The sequence below is a fragment of the Lottia gigantea genome (genome assembly GCF_000327385.1).
Source record: "Lottia gigantea unplaced genomic scaffold LOTGIsca_59, whole genome shotgun sequence".
Lineage (NCBI taxonomy): Eukaryota > Metazoa > Mollusca > Gastropoda > Lottiidae > Lottia > Lottia gigantea.
The window spans coordinates 1,514,106-1,534,537 of record NW_008710013.1 but is presented as its reverse complement, the minus strand read 5'-3'; the positions used below and the strand labels follow the sequence as shown (position 1 = coordinate 1,534,537).

Here is a 20,432-nt window from a genome sequence, read left to right as displayed (position 1 = left end):
CTTGTTAATGCGGTAATCGTATGTGATTGACCACTGATCAGTGCATCAGTTGGAATCGTTATAAGACACAAACGATTGTTCTGCTTTATATTGGGTTAATGCCGACAAAAGCAGGATGCAGGACAGTGACATTAGCCTTTTCCACACCCATAGGCATGCAGGATTGCTGTTTATTCTCTTACCCTAAGTAGCTAGGCGATTAGGTGCCGTGGCTTCGAACCCTCCTCTAAATAGAAACATTTTGATTCCTCTGTAAGAGCTTTCGAAAGTTAGCCCGATGTCGACTCTCACACAATAATATCTAACTAGCTAGACACTCTTTACATTGGAGCAATATCGAACTCCTTCTTTTTGACAGGGGAGCCGGGATTAAAAAAAAGCCCAATTTCTGTTTGCCGAGATTAGGCCCCTGGCCGGAAGTGTCAGAGTAAGTTTGGTTGTTATGCTGTAAAACATGAAGTTTTCCTTTCTGTAATTCTCTTTGTAATTCTTTTACCACTCCATGTAAATTGCTTTAGTAAAATGTATCAGATCTGTGTGGTAGACGTACATATGTTAAAATAATACATTACTAGCAATGGCGATTGTTATGGCCCTGTCACACCTTAACGTATAGCATTAGCGTATGCCACCGTATGCCTTCAAACACGCTGCATATAAGTGGTATACGTTAACAGCACGGCGTCAAATGCTGGCATGCGTTGAGCTTCTCAAAAAGTTTTGGCCATGCACAAAAATGTTCGACGTACGGAACGTAGGATCCAATACGTTATTCGTTAGGAACAGCAAAGTTATTCATAAGTCGATATACGTTTGAAACTCATCAGCTGAAACGAGTAGCTGCAGCTACCGTACTACTAACTTACTTCTAACCTATACCTAACGTATCTGCAACGCATAATTTATTGACGTATTGAACGTATAAGTAAGTAACTTCTCTTTACCTTGGAGGCAATAGAGACCTCTGAATCCGCCACTGAACCTAAGACGGATTCCCCACGTGAGCTGCGGTCAGTGGATGGAGACGGCGAGCGGTGGACGACTCGGGCATTTGAGTCATCAGTGGTAGCATCTTAAGCTATACGATTGGGCGATGGCGAGAATGGAGATGGTGGTGAGTGGGATAGTGGTGGCGCCCTCTTTTTGCCACGGCAACAAACTGAGTTTCTCTTTTTCGTAATTTTTGACTTGAAGGTTTGAAGGCATGTTTATGGATCGGCGCCTACTGCCAGAATTAAGAGCGTCGCCGTCACGTGGTCTGTGTGTATGTGCCAAGCCCACTGCGCATGCGCTACTCATACGCTCGGTATAAGTTCTATTCGCTAGTCATACGCTTGCAGCAGGCTAGAAAAACGCTGTGACACGCTGTAATACGTTACCAGTAAGTTAGTTACGGTACCCAAAAGCTAGTCATGCGGTATGAATACGTCCCGCTCGTTATGTATACGTTTGTTTTGGCACAGAATTCAGGTCGACTGCTTATTTATTGAAAGTTTGCGAGCGTATGGGACTAATTTCTGTGTTTTTATATGCTAAACATACGCTGATGCTATACGTTAAGGTGTGACAGGGTCATTAAAACGAACTGGATGGGATCCGGATTGTCGTATTAAGAAAGTTAACCTATATTGGACACGACTCTATTCTGACATCAAAGCCATTTATTATTATTTAATATGGCGACTGTATTCTGTATTCCTTCGGAGAGATAAAAGTGATTATGGTCAATTATTGGATGTCGATTACCAGAAACTCAATGTCTGGAAGCAAGATGACTTCTCTCAATTTTATGACATTATCCATTTCTCATGTACAGTACATGAAAACCGAGGAATCTATTATAACAACCCACACTTCAGGCTCGTTGCGACTAATACCCAAAGCATGTGATTTATATATACCCACAACCTTTTTGATACAAAAGCGGATTAACGAAACCAAAAAAACAGTAGGATGTTTCATCAAATTCTACAAAATGTATACGATCGTGTGTGGTTCAGCGAGACATATATCAAGAAAAAAGAAAGTGGTTCAAGTAGTCGATAAAATCGTGTGTGTCAGTTAGAGTAACACGGAACTTCAAATCCTAAATAAGACATACAAGTACGAACGTACACGACAAAAATATGGATCTCTGTCATTATTTTTTGTGCGGTCGGGCTATAAAAAATAATATAAACGTGTATGTCACTTGAAACAAGTTCCTGTAAACTATCAGATTGTTTAAAGGTTACTTTTTCGCTTCCGTGTTTTAACATTAAACAGAAACATGTTAGATAACATTAAATTGGCTTTAACTCCACATTTAGAGTAATTCAATATTATCACGTCATCTTCAGAGCTTTATTTGTCAAAGTATACATGTCCACAGAGTTGATTGCAATAGCTTGACGTTCAAGTTAACATTGTTTTAGTTACGTGAACAAGAGAGATAATGAACAATATCGCAGAGTATAGTTGGGTGTTCCGGAAAAATAAGAATATTCTAGAAATTTTACTACATTGAGTTGGAAATCTTTTTATTTTCATATTAGTTTATAATACTTTTAATGTTTTTGTGGAAATACGAGACTTATATGTAAGGTTTGATCGCAATTTTATCCAGTCAAACCAAGCACAAACATAAGATATGGGTTTAAAAAGCTGTGCTAGTCCTTCCCTGATAGGAAAGTTTCCTCCACATGCTTATAGCTTCCAGTTAAAACAAGTGAATTCTTCTTTAGATTTATCACTCCTGGGATTTGAAATAGCATGGTAGTTTACTTGGCAAACCAGGCCAGTGTTGGAAAATATGGCACTGTAACTATAGCATGATGTACTTTTTGTACTCGAAAACTCTGGACCTTGTCAGCTATGCAATTAGACACTCGAGGGATTTGACTGGAAGATAGAGTAATCTGACGCTCAATAACCATAGCCAAATTTGCTTTGCAATTTGATTACAAGAAGGGAATTTACTTCCCCCTCTGTTATTAATATAGGCAACAGCGCTTGTATTATCTAACTGAATACGTATATGCTCATTATGCCTATCTAAACGTAGAGATTGGAGTCCAAATAAAGCAGCTTAAATTATTTAACATTCCAGCGACAACCTGTTGTTTATTCTTCCAGGATAACACCCCATCCAGAAAGAGAAGCATAGTGACATTTGGAAAGGTTTCAACCAAAGATCTTGAAGATTCTTTTAAATTGTGGCACCACCAAAGAACATCTTGCTTGCAAATGTAGACAAAGTCACGAGCCTCTCATAGTCACCTTCGTTCTTTTGAGTGACCGATTTTTTTCAATTTCATTGTTTCTATAAAACAACTCTCCATGCGTAACAGGAGGCAAACTGGGCACCATCATCAAGCTAGAATTTATGATAAAACCTAGATGTTCAATGGTTTGCCCGGGTTTAAAAACTGAATTTGTCTGATTGATAACAAAACACAAGAAGCTTCACTGAAAAATAAACATTCTCTAAAGATTGTTGTTCAGAAGAACCCATTCAAATTATATCATCAATATATTTACTTGATGTAACCCTTAAATTTTGAAGGGGTGGAAAGAAAGGCTTGAGTATAGTTGTAAAAATGCATGGAGCACCTGCTAAGCCGTAAATTCATACAAAACACCTTCCCATTGAAATCTTAAATACTCTCTAAAACTGGTATTTATAGGCACTGAATAATAAGCATCTTGCAAATCTAAAGATACCATAAAGCAAGAAGGCTGCATGAGATCGAATACAGTTTGAACTGTATCCATCTTTAAATGTCTATAGACTATATATTTATTCAATTCCGTGATGTTCAGTATCGTTCTGAATAATCTTGCTTAATAATTTAGAAATCTCTAGTTGAATGAATTCCTTTTCGGTGTCATAAAAGATACGTTGTATTGGTAACCCAGTTTGAAGAGGAAGGGAATTGAATCCCAATTCAACTCCAGTAATTGCTGTCCCAATTGTCAGAAGGGTACAATTTCCATGTTTGAACAAACCTTGTTGTCCAGCAACAAAAGTGCCATTTTCTGAGAAACCATCTGATATATCAACTAAAGTATGCCTTTTAGAATAATAGGGCATAGGTCTATTTATATTGTCAGATTGAAGCTTCTCAGTGTTCAAAGGTTTGATTAAGCCTACCTCAACATTCTTACCTTGATCAGGTGTGAAATCAACTTTATCTGAGGTCGACAGTTAGAATTAACTTCTCCTTTCATCTGAACTAGTTTACCACCGTTATTGTCAATATTGGCAGCAGAGAAAAGTGCTTTAGCATCGGTCAATAAACGGAATCCATTTCTAATAGCTTCAGCGCCCTCAAGTGGACCTTTCATTAATTGTTCAGCAAGACGAGCCAGGGGAGTTAATGCGGCCAAAATAATAGTTTGCAGACTCATAGTGCGAGTGTCCCCAATTAAATTTACCCAAATAGGTTGGTTGACTTTGGTAATAGTGAATAAAGCACAATTCTCAGACCGTTTATGTTTATTTGTCAGTTCTGTAGTCTTGTCAGGGCGAATTTTACCAGGAAAGGCTCGTGCCTGTCGTTGTAGTTGACTTTCCGACCCAGCTGCTGCTTCTGGGACAGTTGCTAATGACATTGTATTTTTTTGTTCTTCGAACGCCCTGCTTTGTTTTCGTACTTGCAAAAAAAAGTATGAGTTTGTGTAGAGTACTCTGCAGAAACGGTAATAGTTACTGCAAGATTAGCAATGCATTGGATCTGCATATTCGGTGTTTTAACTAATGAATATAAATTGGAACAATTTTGCAAAACGAATAGTGGCACATTGCAAAATGTGCAAAAAGTAGATAATTGACTCCAGAAGGCGCAATTTTGGAGCGATTTTGCTCGGGTTTTCAGTTTTAGAATATCGCCCGAATATCTTATGTGATAGCAGTTAAAAAATTTCGAATTTTAAAAATTCATAGCACACATTTTTTAGCCTTATTTCGCAAAATTTGACCAAATTTTCTATTTTCTCCGCTATGCGTCCGATTGATTTGAAATTTCTGGTGCCAAAACAGATCACAAATGCTGAGATCCTGAGCTTTCCAGTGATATATAACATGTATGCCTTACATGCAAATTCAAAATCCCATACACTTAACATGGTGTAATTGCTGTAGTCTAAATACGCTGTCATCGATCTGTCAACTCTAATTAAAATCAAAATGCCAGATTTTCATCTTAAAGACACACTCCCTTTTATATTTGTTTAATATGTTTTTGTCCAGCTATAATATATAAATAAGCTCTGGGAGGGATTGAACCATGTTATATTGTAATTTGAGCTTACGGAAGCTTTCTTATTTCTTATCCAACTTTCACCAAACTTGGTAGGTATGAGTATAATCCAATTCAAAATTTAATGGAAATCTTGTTGTGCACATGCGCATTACCAACTTTCTTATTTATTATCTGAAATTCATCAAACTTGGTCTTTATTAATTGACAAACATTCTCTTATTCTCAGTCAATATACTTTAAACTCCACGCACTTACGCATTTAGAGATGCAGAAACGTATTTACATCAATGTAATTGCAATAGATCATCTTCGTATGCACCTGAATGTCGTAACACGCCCTGCATCAGTACTGTTATTAGAACAGTTCTAGTTTTTTTTTTAATTTGAATAAATATCTCTGTTACTGAAGAGACGTTTTGCAAGTTCAGTGATAAGCGAGCTACTGAAGACTACGTTAATCTCACGGAATCTCGACCTAAGGAAAAACCCGATATAATATGTATAATGTTAACATGTAACCATGTTTGACCGAAATATTAAGCGAACGATTTAGTAAACCTATCCATATCCCTATACTATTGTTTATACCATCAAGTATAGTTGTTAGCATGTATCGTTATTGTGAACTGAAAAATATGTTCCATTGGATGTACGAAACAGAAGCAAGCTCGTATTTACAAATACTGATACCACTCTGTTACAGGGTTTATCGACAAATTATGTTTTCGCAAATTTGCATAAATTGCGAATACACAAGGGGGTTCTGACGATTCGTGAGCTGTTAAATTAAAGTTTTCAACTTGATTAAGATATAGAGTCACGTCTGATTATTGTGAATCTGAAACCCGAGCAGTGAAAAATATATTGTTGAAATGTTAATGTGTACTTTAAACCGTTCATAAGACATTCTCAATTTGATATGGTATTAGGTAAGTATTTAAGTTTTTATATGTTCTGAACAATGTTGATTTTGAAAGAAAAAGAAATCTTTAAAATGCGATTAAGACCTTAATGTATTTTAAGTGGGAATTGCTACATTCCATTATTTCCTCAGATTTACAAGAACCAATGTATGTTCACGAACACACATTGCCTTACTAATCGAGATAACATGAACGGAAATACAGGCTACCAGATTGGATTATTACAGTTTAAGCTAACTGGTACTACCACAGTTGGCGGTACTGATAATGGACGCTTCTACAGTGTTTTGAACGAGTGAAGTTTTCTATTGACTCTAAGAACTCATTCATACATTTTTCTAAGCCATAGTTTAAATATGCCAAGGCTAACTACTCGATATCAGTTAAAACCATCATGTCACAGCTTGAATTCTTAAAAAAAAGTGTTTTTTTTGGACCAGATCTTTTAAAGAACAAGCTAATTTTTCCTGATTATAATCAATACTCAATGTATTCAAGTACAAATGTTACTTATTGAAATATGTTTTCTGTAATCACATCAGTTAATAGTGTTGAGCGAATCGAATTACGAGACATCTTTATACACTAATATATTTGATTATCAGATACCAAGGCCTTGAGTTGCTAATGCGGCTATCACCATAATACATACTTAGTACGGCTGGCTGTCATAAATCCTTGAATTTGAGATCATTTCAATGCGTCTAAGTCATAATTGCAACGCTTTTACGTCCCCGTTGGATAGTATAGATTTACATTTACTACGAACATCTATTGTACTGTGTGAAATGTATCTCACGATATTAAGTAATGAGTGCGTAAAATGGTATTTTTGTTTGGGATGAATATGAAATTCAAATACCTATCTCCCATCCCTTAACAATAAACTATTTTTGTAAATAGTGGACTACTTCTTTTAAAGACCCTAGGGTTTTTTCGGAGTCGTTAATGATTACAATACATATTCGGGTATACGATAATCCGAATACATAATACGTAGCATGACCTTAAAAGGTGCTTGGCTAGAAAAAGCAAAAGTAAAAACACATGCCAAATATCTATCATCCAGACCCTCTTTGTCTACGCACAGCTTCGACGAAAGGTGGACTAAACTGGTTGCTAAAACATCTTTGTAATTGACCGAGTCCACTGTGGCTATTGAATCTTATTGGTTGTAAATTCACATCCTTTTTGGTGATGGGAATCATTAATTTAAATAATTCAGTGTATTTGACAATATCATTGAAGTTTAAAATAAAAATTTTAAATAAAACATCCATGAATAAAAATATCAAATATAAATTGACAAAACTTGTAGGGATTGCTAATTTAAACAAGTCGTTTGAGACTTGAAGATCGAATAATATGCTTTATCGTTATTATTTCTCTTGAAAGCGAAGTAACAAAAATTCAATGAAAAGTCACAAACTATATCCTCGTCATCTACCCTTGACGACAGAAGATAAATATCATACATATAATCTGGTGCTAAACGATGTAGCTTTTTCTATTGCTCTGATCAAGAACTTCAATAGCTTCCCATGAAACTTAACGTTAACAATAAAACCCCCTTCTGAAGATCAAGACATAATGGGCAGGATTGCGAACAATTTTATACAGTCATGATTAAACATCAATGAAGAATAGCCTGTCCTCGTTGAAAAAAGTTGGCTTCTTAGTGCCAAGGAAGAGAAAGCCATCGCGAAATAGATGATTGCGAACAACCTATTAGAACCTTCTCAGTGTTCCATGACTGGACAATACCTCAGTATTGTGCAACGGGGGAATAGCTCATACATTAAAGACCAAAAATTATGACTACATATCATAACAATGTCATAACAGTAGCGTGAATATCTGGCAGCCGTCTGGTAATATAACAGATTAATTCGAAATATACAAAAGAAAAAATGAAGCACCATAATGATTTCTTGGTCTTTTCTTTAGAATCAGACAGTATGAAACATCTCTTTTGAGCCAATAAGTATTATGTCTGGTTTCTTCTTGTGATTTGATTAAATTTCATACTCGACTATCTTCAGACAAGTTATTTCATGGTCACAAAATCACTGATACTCATTCCTCTTAATGTCAGATTGTTCAAAAGAAGAAATCAGAATGAATGGCACCATGCATCGTTTAAACATTGATTTGTTTTTCTCTTCATAACATTTCTCTTGTAAATCAACGATTGAGTTCAAAAGATTCAATACTTCTGGAGTATTGTTTACTGTCTTTAACTTCATTCTTTTATACACGTAGCTTGATTTCTTGATACTTTTAACTTTAAATAAAACAACAAGCTTTAGTTTAATGAGAAAAATGATTAACGTTAACTCGCTTAAGGCAATAAATTCAAGGACAAAATGGGATTTATTTATTTATCTCCTTTACATTCTTCGGTTTAAATTTTTATGAAATTCAATGCCATATTTATTTTATGTAACAAAAATTAGATAACTAGTCTATCACAAATTCATACCATTACACAAAAGGAATCTCCCAAAGGGATGCTGAGTTGACAAACTTATAGTGCGAAATCATGTCCAAAAGACTAAGTATACTATGTGATTGATTGTTGGTACATGAAGCATTTAATAGACTTTCAATACTAGTTATTATGCTAAACTTACAGAACCACACTTGTTGTGCCAAAAATCCACATTGGCCCTGCTAAAATTATAATTACAACTGGAGAGATCTGGCCTCAACTCATTATTATTGAATGTGGTTGGCCAGATAAGAGAAAATACTGTAGATATGACGTGCAGGGTAACAAATAGTACGGTTTGTTGTTCAAGAAGAAATGCAGTAATTAATTTCATGAATATATTTTGTGTTAGAATAATGGAAAACGGCCAAGCTTGTGTTTTCTAATGATAATATAAATGCTTTCATCCAAAAATGTAGAAAAAGAAATTCTAAATGCCTTACATACTTGACCTATTTCTGTATGAAATAAAGTGTTGATTCTGTTAAGTCAACAAGAGATTTTATAAATCATTTCTATTAAATATTCATTACTGTGCAATTTAATTGTTAATATTTCATGGTGCTGTATTTACATTCCATGTCTTATATTTTTATTATATTAACGCATATTCAACATAACAACATTTTATCTATTTGTACAGCAATTCACTTTGTCATATGTTACATGAATGGAAATTAAGTTGAAAGGAATTGGCATCGGTGTTGAACACAGCTTAACATTAGATTACCATTATCGCAGCTGTGGTTAAAAGGCAGAAATTACAACCATTATACTTTTCCTGAAGAAAATACAAATGTGCAATTAATGCTGCAATTTCCCGTGCTCAGATCTTTAAGCTAAACTCTGATTAATTAAAACCAACGTTTGAGTTCAGGTCTGTGATCGAGGCAATATCCGAATCATTTCAAGAAAGCGGAATTGAAAAAATCAAATTAGAAATCTTGCAGATCAATAAGGTACAAGTGTAAGGATTTATAAAGATGGTTTGAAGTATCTCAAGTTGTTGGAAGCAAGCGCTAATTTCATTGATGTCGCTACCAGTTATAGACCACATTTGTTGCTATTCATTTATATATAGCGTAGAATGTGTTTTGTTATATAAGGTATGACTACTTCAAAGTATAATGGGTATTGTATTACTTGGTTATGTTCTGGTAAATGTTGCGATGGGTGGAAATAACATATAAATAACACTTTATAAACTCTAACCATAATACACAATATGATGATACTGAAATATGTAGGTTTGACATTTACTTAATTCTCCAAGGATTATTGTTAAAGACTATGGCTGTGTCTCGTTTGAAGGTCGTAGATATTCTTTCTATCAAAATTTAAATTTCACTCCTGACAATATTAGTATAAAGTTTCAGTTAACAATATATCGTGATTAGGACCGGGAAGTGCCAAGATCACGTCAACAAAACCAATTGGGACTTATTATTTCTCATTTCTGCTAATAGCTAGTATGGTAAATTCACATAATACATTAACTGTTGTCTATAATACAGGATAATTCAATTTTGAAATAAGGTAATGAAAAAAAAAACGAGATAATTTCTACTATCTCACAACTGCTTAGCAGTTTTATTTAGATAATTGATTTTCACTCACATTACTTAAAGGGGGATTCTTTTATTTTGGTAAGTTGAATCTTTCTTTTGCTCAAATTGGTGGAAACTATACGCTAAAAACCTATAGAAACATGGCCCTGAAGGTTTAAACTAAAAAAAATCCAGCCGTTAATTTTCTTAACACCAAACGTAATTAAAACGTTTTGTTATGCTTGTTGGTAGGTGTTAGAAAACGACTCTTATAAGCAAAATAAACGCCTAAATATATTTCTTATTTACTCTGAGTTTCAACTAATAATGGCAACACCAAAAGTATTCCTAGGTATTAATAAACTGCTTAATTAACGAATAGTACGCTAATTTTTTACCCTTTAACCCTTTTGAAAGACATTAACTTTGATTGACTTTGCATACTGTCCCTTTAAGTGGGCGCAAATTAAGATGGTATATATTAAAATGTTTCTTTATCGTTGCATTGAAGAGTTAATATCAAACTAAAAAGAAAAGAAACGCCAGAAAGTGTGACTTTACTTGAAAAATCTTCAACCAAATCTTCAGAATTCAAGGATGCTGTTATTGATGAAAAAACTCGAAAAATACGTCATAGAAATTTGTTAACTTTATAATGTTGAACACTGAAAAAAATGATTTAGCACCAATCCTGTTGTAATATACACAACCCCTTTAATTTACTAAAATAACACTACGATTACTAGACAAGGTATCTGAAACTTATTAAAAGTAGTTTTTCTGACAATCAAAGAAGGAAGTCAAATATTCGAATGGTACTGACAAGGTTGACCTAGTGTCGTGCAGTCCTTGAATAAAAAAGTTTCAATAGTAGCTCATTGTCGTCAGTTTAAATCAGGCAGAAATTACATTTCATGCGTAGGGGTATTTAAATTCGATTACTTATCATTTCGTTATAAAAAACTTGAACCGACATACGGCTGAACCTTTGCCAATGTTCGTTAGTTCCCGTGAGTTGAACATTGACTTGGCTGACATATTGCCATGTTAATTGTCAAGAGCAGACAACTCTGTCTGGAGATCGATTTACATTGGCTAGAATAGCGCAGTGGTTTTGGAGCGGTCAAATCACTGTGCTATTCAAAAAATCGCAAGACGAAATAGTTTTCATTTTAAAAAGAATATTCTGCTCAAATTAAGGTGTATGTAACATATAAATAATGTAGTAACATAGATTAACATACTGATGACTTTGTTATTCCAGCTCTGGTACTAACAATAGACATTACGTCAGTTGAAAAACAACGGAAACAACCGAACTATTTTGTTATCAATATGGCGATCTTCGCTCAATATACCAGGGTAACTAGCAGCATTCTACTCCCGAAGTAGAGTGTTATCCGGATACAGAATTAAAAACAAAAGAAATAAAAATAGCAGGTAATTGAAAATGATTAAAGATCGATCAATCAGTTGGTGCTTCCTTGAATCAACTTTTTTATTTACCTGACGATCTTCAAGCAAATGCAAACGAAAGAGCAGTATGAAATTGACACGACATCTTAATTAACAATTACAAAGTACAACAATGTTATACAAAGTAACACATAAACATTATAAAATCAACATTATTACAAGTATTGAAACTTCAAAACCGAAAAAAGTGGATTTCGTGATAGAAAGGTATTTAGAAGTTAGGAAGTTTAGATGTAAAAGTATTTAGGGCACCTAAGCGGCTTAGGGTGTCAAAACCAACTTAACGTTCAAAGCAGGAACTTGACCAGTAGCTTAGAGTTTGAATTTGCTTGTCCAAGAGACCAGATTGTTTGGCCGAAGGAGCTGCACCGCGTCCAAAAGAATGTCCACCATATACCATTGCCTAGCATGCCTAGCGTAGATCATTTAGGAATGTTGTATGAGTTAAACTTTGATTATCGAGTATGAACAACGGGTCAATTGGCAGTGCAGAGAGATATAACAGCATGGGGATCCATGGTGTGTCTAGAAAGCTTGGGAGGGAAAACTTGAATTGGTATTGAGCGAAAGAGCAACGTTTTTGTCACTTTAAAAAGAGTGACCAGACCCCAATCGACTTGTGATATATCCTTACGCTGAATAGCTAAGTGGGAGCAAAAGGTCCCTTCACTAAGAAATTTTTTGGTCTTAAAAACCCAACGAGCATGCAGCAAAAATACAGAATTATTAATCAACATTATTAGACAACATATTCTTCATACGAACTAAAATATCAGGAGAAAGGAGTAATTTGCAAGACTGAGCCTTACCCAAATTGCACTTAACACCTTTTAACAAAAACTTAATCGGCCATTGTATCAAGCGGTCTCTTAACCCATTCAACTTGTGAATTACGGATATAACATTCAAACTGTAAGCAAATCTCTTTACATCACATTACATTACATTACATTACATTACACCCGAATTTCTAAAGCGCACAAATACCAAGGTTCCTAGTACGTTGCCAAAGTTTTGAGAATTATAATCATTAAATAAGTTTTAAGATTTTTCTTAAAAAATTCAACGGTTTTGGATAGGTTAAGTTTAATTGGCAGTGAGTTCCAGAGGTAAGGTGATGCGTGATGAAATGTTTGAAGGAATAGTCTGGGACACTGAGGAGGTTTTGAGAATGTGATCCGAGAGAGCGAGATGGTGTATAAATGTCAATCAAGTCTATATTATGTAACTTGGAGGTGTACCATTCAAGGCTTTATATGTTTGCAAGAGGATTTTATAAATGATACGTTGTTTAGCAGCCTGTGCAAATTTTCCAGAACTGGAGTTATAAGTTCATACTTTCTGCTTGAATTAAAGATATTGTTTAATTTTTCCAAGTTTGTGAATTTGAAGGATGAAGATTAAACTGCTGAAATTTGTGGTTGGAAAGTGAGGTTTGAATCAAGCACTACTCCAAGTTTCTTTGCCTTCTGTGATATTGCAATAATTTCTCCAGCTACATTTATACATTGTGTTTTAGACCCTTTTAAGTGCTGTTTGGTACCGATGAACAGAACTTTATAACTGTCGAAAATTAGCCAATAATGCACACTTTCTGTTTCCTCTTGGTTAAGAATGAATGGAACCATTAGAAAAAATGCATCCCAACGAGAAATGCAAGTTGAATTATATGCTGAGTTACCGGAATCGATTGATATTTATTCGTCTACAAAAATCCATGTAAGTTTTGTGTCTTATATGTACCAATGGCCAACCCTTCGCCTCATATTCTGGATACAAATTGTTCTAGGAAAGAGATATTACACCACCTATGAATATAAAAATTAAGAGACTTGATTTGAAGAAAGGTTCATGTAAGCGCGATGCAGCATCATCAATGGTATTCTCGCTATGTGCACAGCCCTTAATTCAAAGTTATAACAACTTGGAGAACACGCAAACACATCATTAAAAGTTTGTTTTTAGAAGATCCCTTATTAAGGATGCATTTGGTTGTCATATTATTATCCGTAGCAACTACAACAGTTTTATTTGTCCACAATGGAGCCCATCGGGACTGACAGGACAACAGCAAGCGTCTCTTTCACATTTATATCTTCCCGTGATAGTCATTCTTCCGCCTGCACCGGAATCGTCAGTTTGCAATGAGGTAATAGGATTGCGATCGAAGAATTTCATAGTTCCATGAAATTAAGTCCCACCAAGATGTATTATCCAAATGAAATTCTTCAGATAACTGAAATTTGCAGTTCTTATTACAGAAGTAGTCATATCGATCACTCGTCGTAAGAAATCCCTACCACCTTTAACATGGCCAGTTGAGCTTTCCATATGAAGTGATTGAATTTGTTTTAAACTGGCGCGTTTACACCCTTGAAAATTCAATAATACTGTCAAAAATTCAACGTGGCATTAACAAAGTCCGTTGCACGATTGTCGTTGGTAATGCAAGTTTAATACAAGTAACGTTGTATCTTAATTTCATTATAAAGCATACTGCAGAACTGAGCTTTTAAAAAATCTTTGGGTTTCGCGCATGCCGGCAGGGTAATTTGGCATCATACAGATATACAGGCTCTTTGGTTCCGGTAAAAATCTATTTAAGTCCAGTTAAAGAATATTCAAAAGGGTGACATCGTATTGAGCGATATGAACTTTTGAGGTCCACCTTGGCTAAAAACAGTTTGGAGTAATAATTTAAAGAGCATGTTTAGGTCATTTGTATGAGCAGTTGGTGTCTGAGGTGAATGAGTTTAATAAATTTCCCACTGCTTGTCTCGCATATGTATGAGACGCACATGACCGTTTGGTTTCGGTATGGCCCCCAGCCAACTAATTATTGTAGGCTTAATTACCATTTTCTGTTCGAATGTTCAATAGTTGTTGAAGTGACATTAATTCTGTATCTTCACTTTGATCTTCGGTATTATCTTCAGCAAGGGGCCCATTTAGACACGAGCTGTTAACGTGTGGTATAATATAATGTTGCTGAATTGACCCAATACTGTACTCGTTGACATCGCTGTCTTGACGCCCTGACGTCGAGGCCTTCGTTAATGACTTACTTGTAGCAGGATCACTGTTTCAATCACCGTTTCTCCATCTTAAATAGAAGAATTTTCGTCCTCCATTTCATTATTGATTGTCTCCAAAATGTCTTTGATTTTCCCACTTGCTGTATTTCTGCGAGTTTTAACATTAGACGTGTTCTTCTCGATTTTCAAGCGACTTTACAAACAAGCTGCTGGGCAATATGGAGGAAGCGTGAGTTGCTGCGAACTTTGAGCTAAGGTTAAGGTGAATGACACATCATCTAAAAGTAGATTTACTACTACATGTAAATCGTTCATTCAAATAACTCTGGCTCAATTTCCCTGATTGTCAGACCAAAATCTGAAGAAATGTTCCCCTTAATATATTGACCAAATATTGCAGTTATGGTATAGGACCGCAGATCCTTAGTTAATAAATATCCAAGGTTAAGACCCTAACAACTGTTGATAGGTAGATGACAAGTTAACGTCAGCTTCAACCTAACTGGTTTCATAAGCAATATTTTTAATTTGCAATAAGTTGAAGGACATATATTAGCAATAATTTAACCTTTATATTCCATTCTACAGAGGTTTCATGGTATGTATGTAGCCTATACAAAACTAATTTCGTACTAACCTAATTTCGTGCATCTCCTGAAATGATCAATAATTGACATGTGCGGCCTCGCGTGACCTCCGCATTTGCATGTTTTCATAAATATGGGTTATCCTCTACAACGTCAGTCTGCAGAATTTTTTCAAAGCAATGTCAAATTTATTATCTATTTCTAACGTATACAAAATGGCGGATTTAAGATATTACCAAATGCCATTTCTTATCGGCCAAATTTCCTTAAAATCCTAAGCTGTAATTGGAGTTCCAAGTAGGTAGGTAGGTAGGTAGGTAGGTAGTTGACAAGTTAACGTCATGCGGATGCTGATATCGCATATCGCATAACTAGGTAGTTGTTGGTAGTCGTAGTAGTTGGTAGATGGATTGGGTCAAATTGAATGATTCTGTGTTGTTGGTTGATGTTGTTGATTCTTCGTTAGGTCTGGTCGGGTCGAATGACATGGCGGTGAAACTCGGCCCTGGATGGTGTGGCGTGAGTTACTCGATCTCCTTCATTCTTCCAAACTCGTTCTGATCATGGTATTTCTTGTTGATTGGTAGTCGAATGGTAGTCGTTGGTTTGGTTTGGTTAGGTTAGATTATCTGTTATCTGTTGGAAAACTAGGAGACCTGAAAAAAAAGAAAAAAAAAAGAAAGTGAGAAAAGTGGAAGGAAAAAAATAAAAGGGGGGGGGGGGGAGCTTTCAACAAATGGGGATGTTCTCTGATGTTTCTGCAATGAAACTTGTTCCAAAATGTTGGCCATATTCTTATGTTGTTTCAATGGATTTTAGCAATAAATTACCCTTACGTTTTACTTATCTTATTTTGACAGTCAGTATTTTTTTTCAAATCATTGTTCTACGAAATAATTGTCACTAGTTATAATGAATTGATATTAAAGATAAATACTAAGAAATGATAATTATACCACTGGATACCCATACAAGGTGTACACGAAAATATGAAATATGGGTCAAAGTGGGAGATTCATAAAGAAAATCGAAACAAACTAACTTTAATTATTTTATTGAATATGTGAAGAAACATCTCTGACATAAAATTTTTTTTTTTTTCGTTTTTTGATTTTGACGAAGTTTGGTGTTGAATTCTTATATACACGAATATAGGTTACATAACTGTATATGTACTATTGTTAGTGTTTGGGGATTAAGACTCTACAATTTTTTGTTTTTAGGTTATAACTGTCCTAACTCTATTAGGAATTACTACAATAGCATTTGGGAAAAAAACATATTCACCGTTTCTTTTCTAAAGAGAAAATATCACAGTGGAATAAAAACCATTAGGATTATTAAAACAGACAATAATTTCTTCATGTATTGTAATTTAGAGAGGAATGTTTTACACCAAATTCCCATTATAATTTCGTCTATGAAACTGAAGTAAGATATATGAAACATGTGGGAATGTAAAATACAATGCATTGCAGATGCAATATTCAATGTAAAATATTGTAAACAATTTGATACCATATATAAGTTTGAAGACGAAAGACATAATGTCCCCGTTGTATATATGTTCATATGAAAAAATGTTCATTAATCAGCAATATGAATATATGAAATAATCACCCCACAGTCAGCCTCGGTCAACGAAGTCTCTAGACAAATATTGAGATTGTTATCTTATATTTTCTGTCTCCTATAGTCGTGATAGAGAGGCAGGTGGCATGCTATAAATATTGATAATGAGAAAGAAAGCACATCTTCCTGGTAAACGAATAAAACATACGATGCAGTTATATTTTTTAAGAATTGAAAAACATTGTTAGGGTTTGAAGAAAGAAAAAAAGACTCCTGTTGCAAAGCTGTGTACCGTTTGTCGATTCAGAAACTTATCTGTTTTACATTTGTAAGGGGTGGGGAAGGAGGAATGATACAGATAATCATGACGTCCAGATCAACGTTCCTTATGAAACCACAAACACGACTCGAAATATATAATTTTAATGAAAGATGTGGCAGATATTTTCTCTTGGTATATAAGCCCGGCGCAGAAGTTTTGCTCACAACGAAGGAGTTTTGAAATCATCAGCTTGGCGTTAACAAAGATTTTGTTTACAGTGTTTGGATCGTATGGATTTTTTTTATTGAGTTAACATAAAATAACGCTTTATCTTGTATCTTTTCAGATGATAAGAATGATGATAACAGTGGTTGTTTCTTATGCTTTATGCTGGTTTCCAATACATACAGTAACCATAGCAGGCGACCATGACCAGAGTATTTACAACTACCCCCACATGCCAGTATTATGGATGTTATTCCAATGGCTCGCTATGAGCAACAGTTGTTATAATCCCATCATCTATATCTGGATGAGCCCAAAATTTCGAGCAGGACTCAAAATGTCATTTGAACGATGTAAACGCAGGCGTAGCCTTCAACAACAGTCGTCGGACGATCATTTAAATATCAAACCATGTGGACGAGTAGAAAAGAAAAATGTTTATTGTTGTTTAATAGAAGACAAAAGACGGAAATTTCATGATGGTTACACTCCTTATAGGATTAACCATTTCTCATATCCACCACAAAAACTCATGCCAATTGATAGACTTCGCATGTCAGGGAGCATTCATAGCGATACGTGACGGCGTTCTATTTGTCAATTGACCAGAGAATCTGAGTGTTAACTGCTGTGATTTGTCAACAATGAAAATTTGTCCTTTGCTCAATCAATATTACGTGTAAGAGTGAAATTATATGTGGAAAAAGTATTGGAAAAAAATAATTTGACACCACATACACCTGGGTAGTATGCCAGTAATTATTCATTGTGTAATACTGGATATCCGCATTTTGTATTCCTATTTGTTCGGACTGAACAAATAAATTTAAATGCAACTAGTTAAAAGCGCAGATAAGCGAATGTGTGCAATTATGAAACGGATGGTTCCGACAATCTCCCCAAGTGACATGTATATAGATCTATCGGCGAGATCAATGCTCAATATTTTTGTTTGTTTAATAGAGACCAAATTTCAGAAACAATGTCTGTGTTCTGTGATATTTAAAGGAGCCAAGATATTTCAACTGTTTTTCTTTTGTCAACGACACATGTCAACACTACATGGCGGAAATGCCACCCTTTAAGTGCATGGTTCTTTATTTTCGGGTGTTGATTTGGGCCTTGCATATATGTAAATAGTGTGAAAATCCCATAATTCCCTCAAATATACCTCAAACAAAAAATTTCACTTTTTTTTATTTCCGTCACAAGCTTATCTTCTCTCAATTTGGATATCCGTCCGTCTTGTTGATGTCTGTGACATCCAGACATTTTTCTTCGCAGCTGTGCATAGATGTAAGGGACTGCGACCATTGTGTTATCAACCGTTCATCAAAATGGGGAGTCTTGAAAAACGCGCGTCGTCGTCAAACTTTCCAACACAGATAATTATTGATATACATGGCTAAGAAGGCTCAAATTTCAACTGTTAGTCGCAAATACCATCACAGCTGAACATTTTTCTTTTCTGAGACTAAGGCACAATTGACCTCCGAAAATGGCGAACCATGCGTTTTAACATAATAATTTACTACTTATAACCAAGAGAACAGAGCTGCATTTGCAAACAAATTCTAGACATCTTCGTATTTATTTCTTTTAGCTTTAAACTTCAATATATGTAGTAGGACGTAAAACTCCATTTTAAACTTCAATACAATCTGAAGTCTTCCTAGTCATGTAAGATATCCTTCTATAAAACTTTAATAAACTGATTTGAATCGTTGTCATATTTAGAAATCTTGTTTTGGAATTATTTTATAGTTTTGAAATTATCTTTTAGAATATTTTTTTCATGTGAATTCTTTGATTTAAAATGATACATTGTTTCTGATTAAACGCAATTCCTACTGCAGCAAGTCTGTAAATATGTCAATGAGAATATCTTTCTACTGAGCATAAAACTAGTTCGGTCTACTGAATCTTTTTTCCCTTATCTAATTATCAAGGCGCGGTGGCTCCAAATTGGCTGGAGGGACAGAAATCGTTTTGGCGCCCCCTAGGAAACTTCTGTACAATCCAATATAAATAAAACATTTAAACACATGTTAGTCAATAATGCCAAACGCGAAAAAGGGCCCTTGCCAATTTGTTCATCGTAGTAACCAGCAAATCTGCCGCTTATATGTCATCAGCAGCAGTCCCTCTTATCGGTCTGCGCAACGAAGGGTAAATATACCAAGTACTAACGATCCGAGGCGCAAACGAAACCCAAAATCCAAAAAAAAAAAACATATTGGCGAAACAGTCATAAATGAGGAAGTATTTCATTATGAAAAGTGGTATCAGGTGTCTAGAAGCATACCCTGTCTGGCGCCACACCGGTCATAACTGCGTAGGAAGTATTCGAGATTTGACTCGTTTCATGGCAGAAAAGGTGTAATCAGCTGTCGAAGAGCTTCCATGTAACTAGTTTGCTAGTTTAAATGACTTAAATCACTTCAGTTTAAATCACTTAAATCATAATAAGAGAGGGACACTACTGTGCCAATTGCGAACTTTTGTTGACAAGTGTTAGAAGAGGGGTTTTGGCGCCCCTTTTTTAGAAATGTCTGTGTGCGGAGGGTCTATCGATTTCAATACTCTCAGGTTCATCTGCATCAAAATGTTGGCCAATTGACAAATTTTTACTATATCTTTGGAAATGCTCCTGCAAAATTCAAAAATTCGACTGCACAGCGTACCAAAATCAAAGTCATTTTTCAGACATAATGCTTCCAGCTTTGGCCATAAATGTTCTGTTGTAAAACATGAAATTCGGCAGATTTCTGAAAAATTTATTTAGTTTTTATAACATTTTGAATATCTTAAATCATAATAAATAATAGAGGGGCGCTGCTGTGCCAATTGCTGACTTTTGCTGACAATTGTTAAAAGAGGGTTTTTGGCGCCCACTGAAGACATGGGGGCCAAATACGCTAATTAATTGAGTCGCACATACCGCCAATAATATCTTCGAGAATGAAAGAACAGCAATGAAATAAAAGAACGTTATCACAACTTACCTGCGAATATTCACCTTTTGAACATGGGAAAATTTTATAACATTGTGAATACCACTATAAGAGGCG

The 20,432-nt window shown here is 35.1% G+C and overlaps 2 protein-coding genes across 2 annotated transcripts; one reads left to right on the top strand and one right to left on the bottom strand.

The window, feature by feature from the left end:
• Nucleotides 1–3,301: 3,301 nt before the first annotated feature.
• Nucleotides 3,302–4,593, bottom strand: LOTGIDRAFT_166626 (hypothetical protein; the record flags this gene model as incomplete). The annotated part of the gene is made up of 2 exons (XM_009063687.1): nucleotides 3,302–3,355; nucleotides 4,147–4,593. 2 exons carry the CDS (start codon nucleotides 4,591–4,593, stop codon nucleotides 3,302–3,304), a joined length of 501 nt encoding a protein of 166 aa, XP_009061935.1.
• A 12,886-nt stretch (nucleotides 4,594–17,479) lies between these two features.
• Nucleotides 17,480–17,686, top strand: LOTGIDRAFT_79121 (hypothetical protein; the record flags this gene model as incomplete). The annotated part of the gene is made up of 1 exon (XM_009063590.1): nucleotides 17,480–17,686. A coding segment is annotated over one exon (207 nt), but the record flags the coding sequence as incomplete, so codon positions are not given.
• Between the last annotated feature and the right edge of the window lie 2,746 nt (nucleotides 17,687–20,432).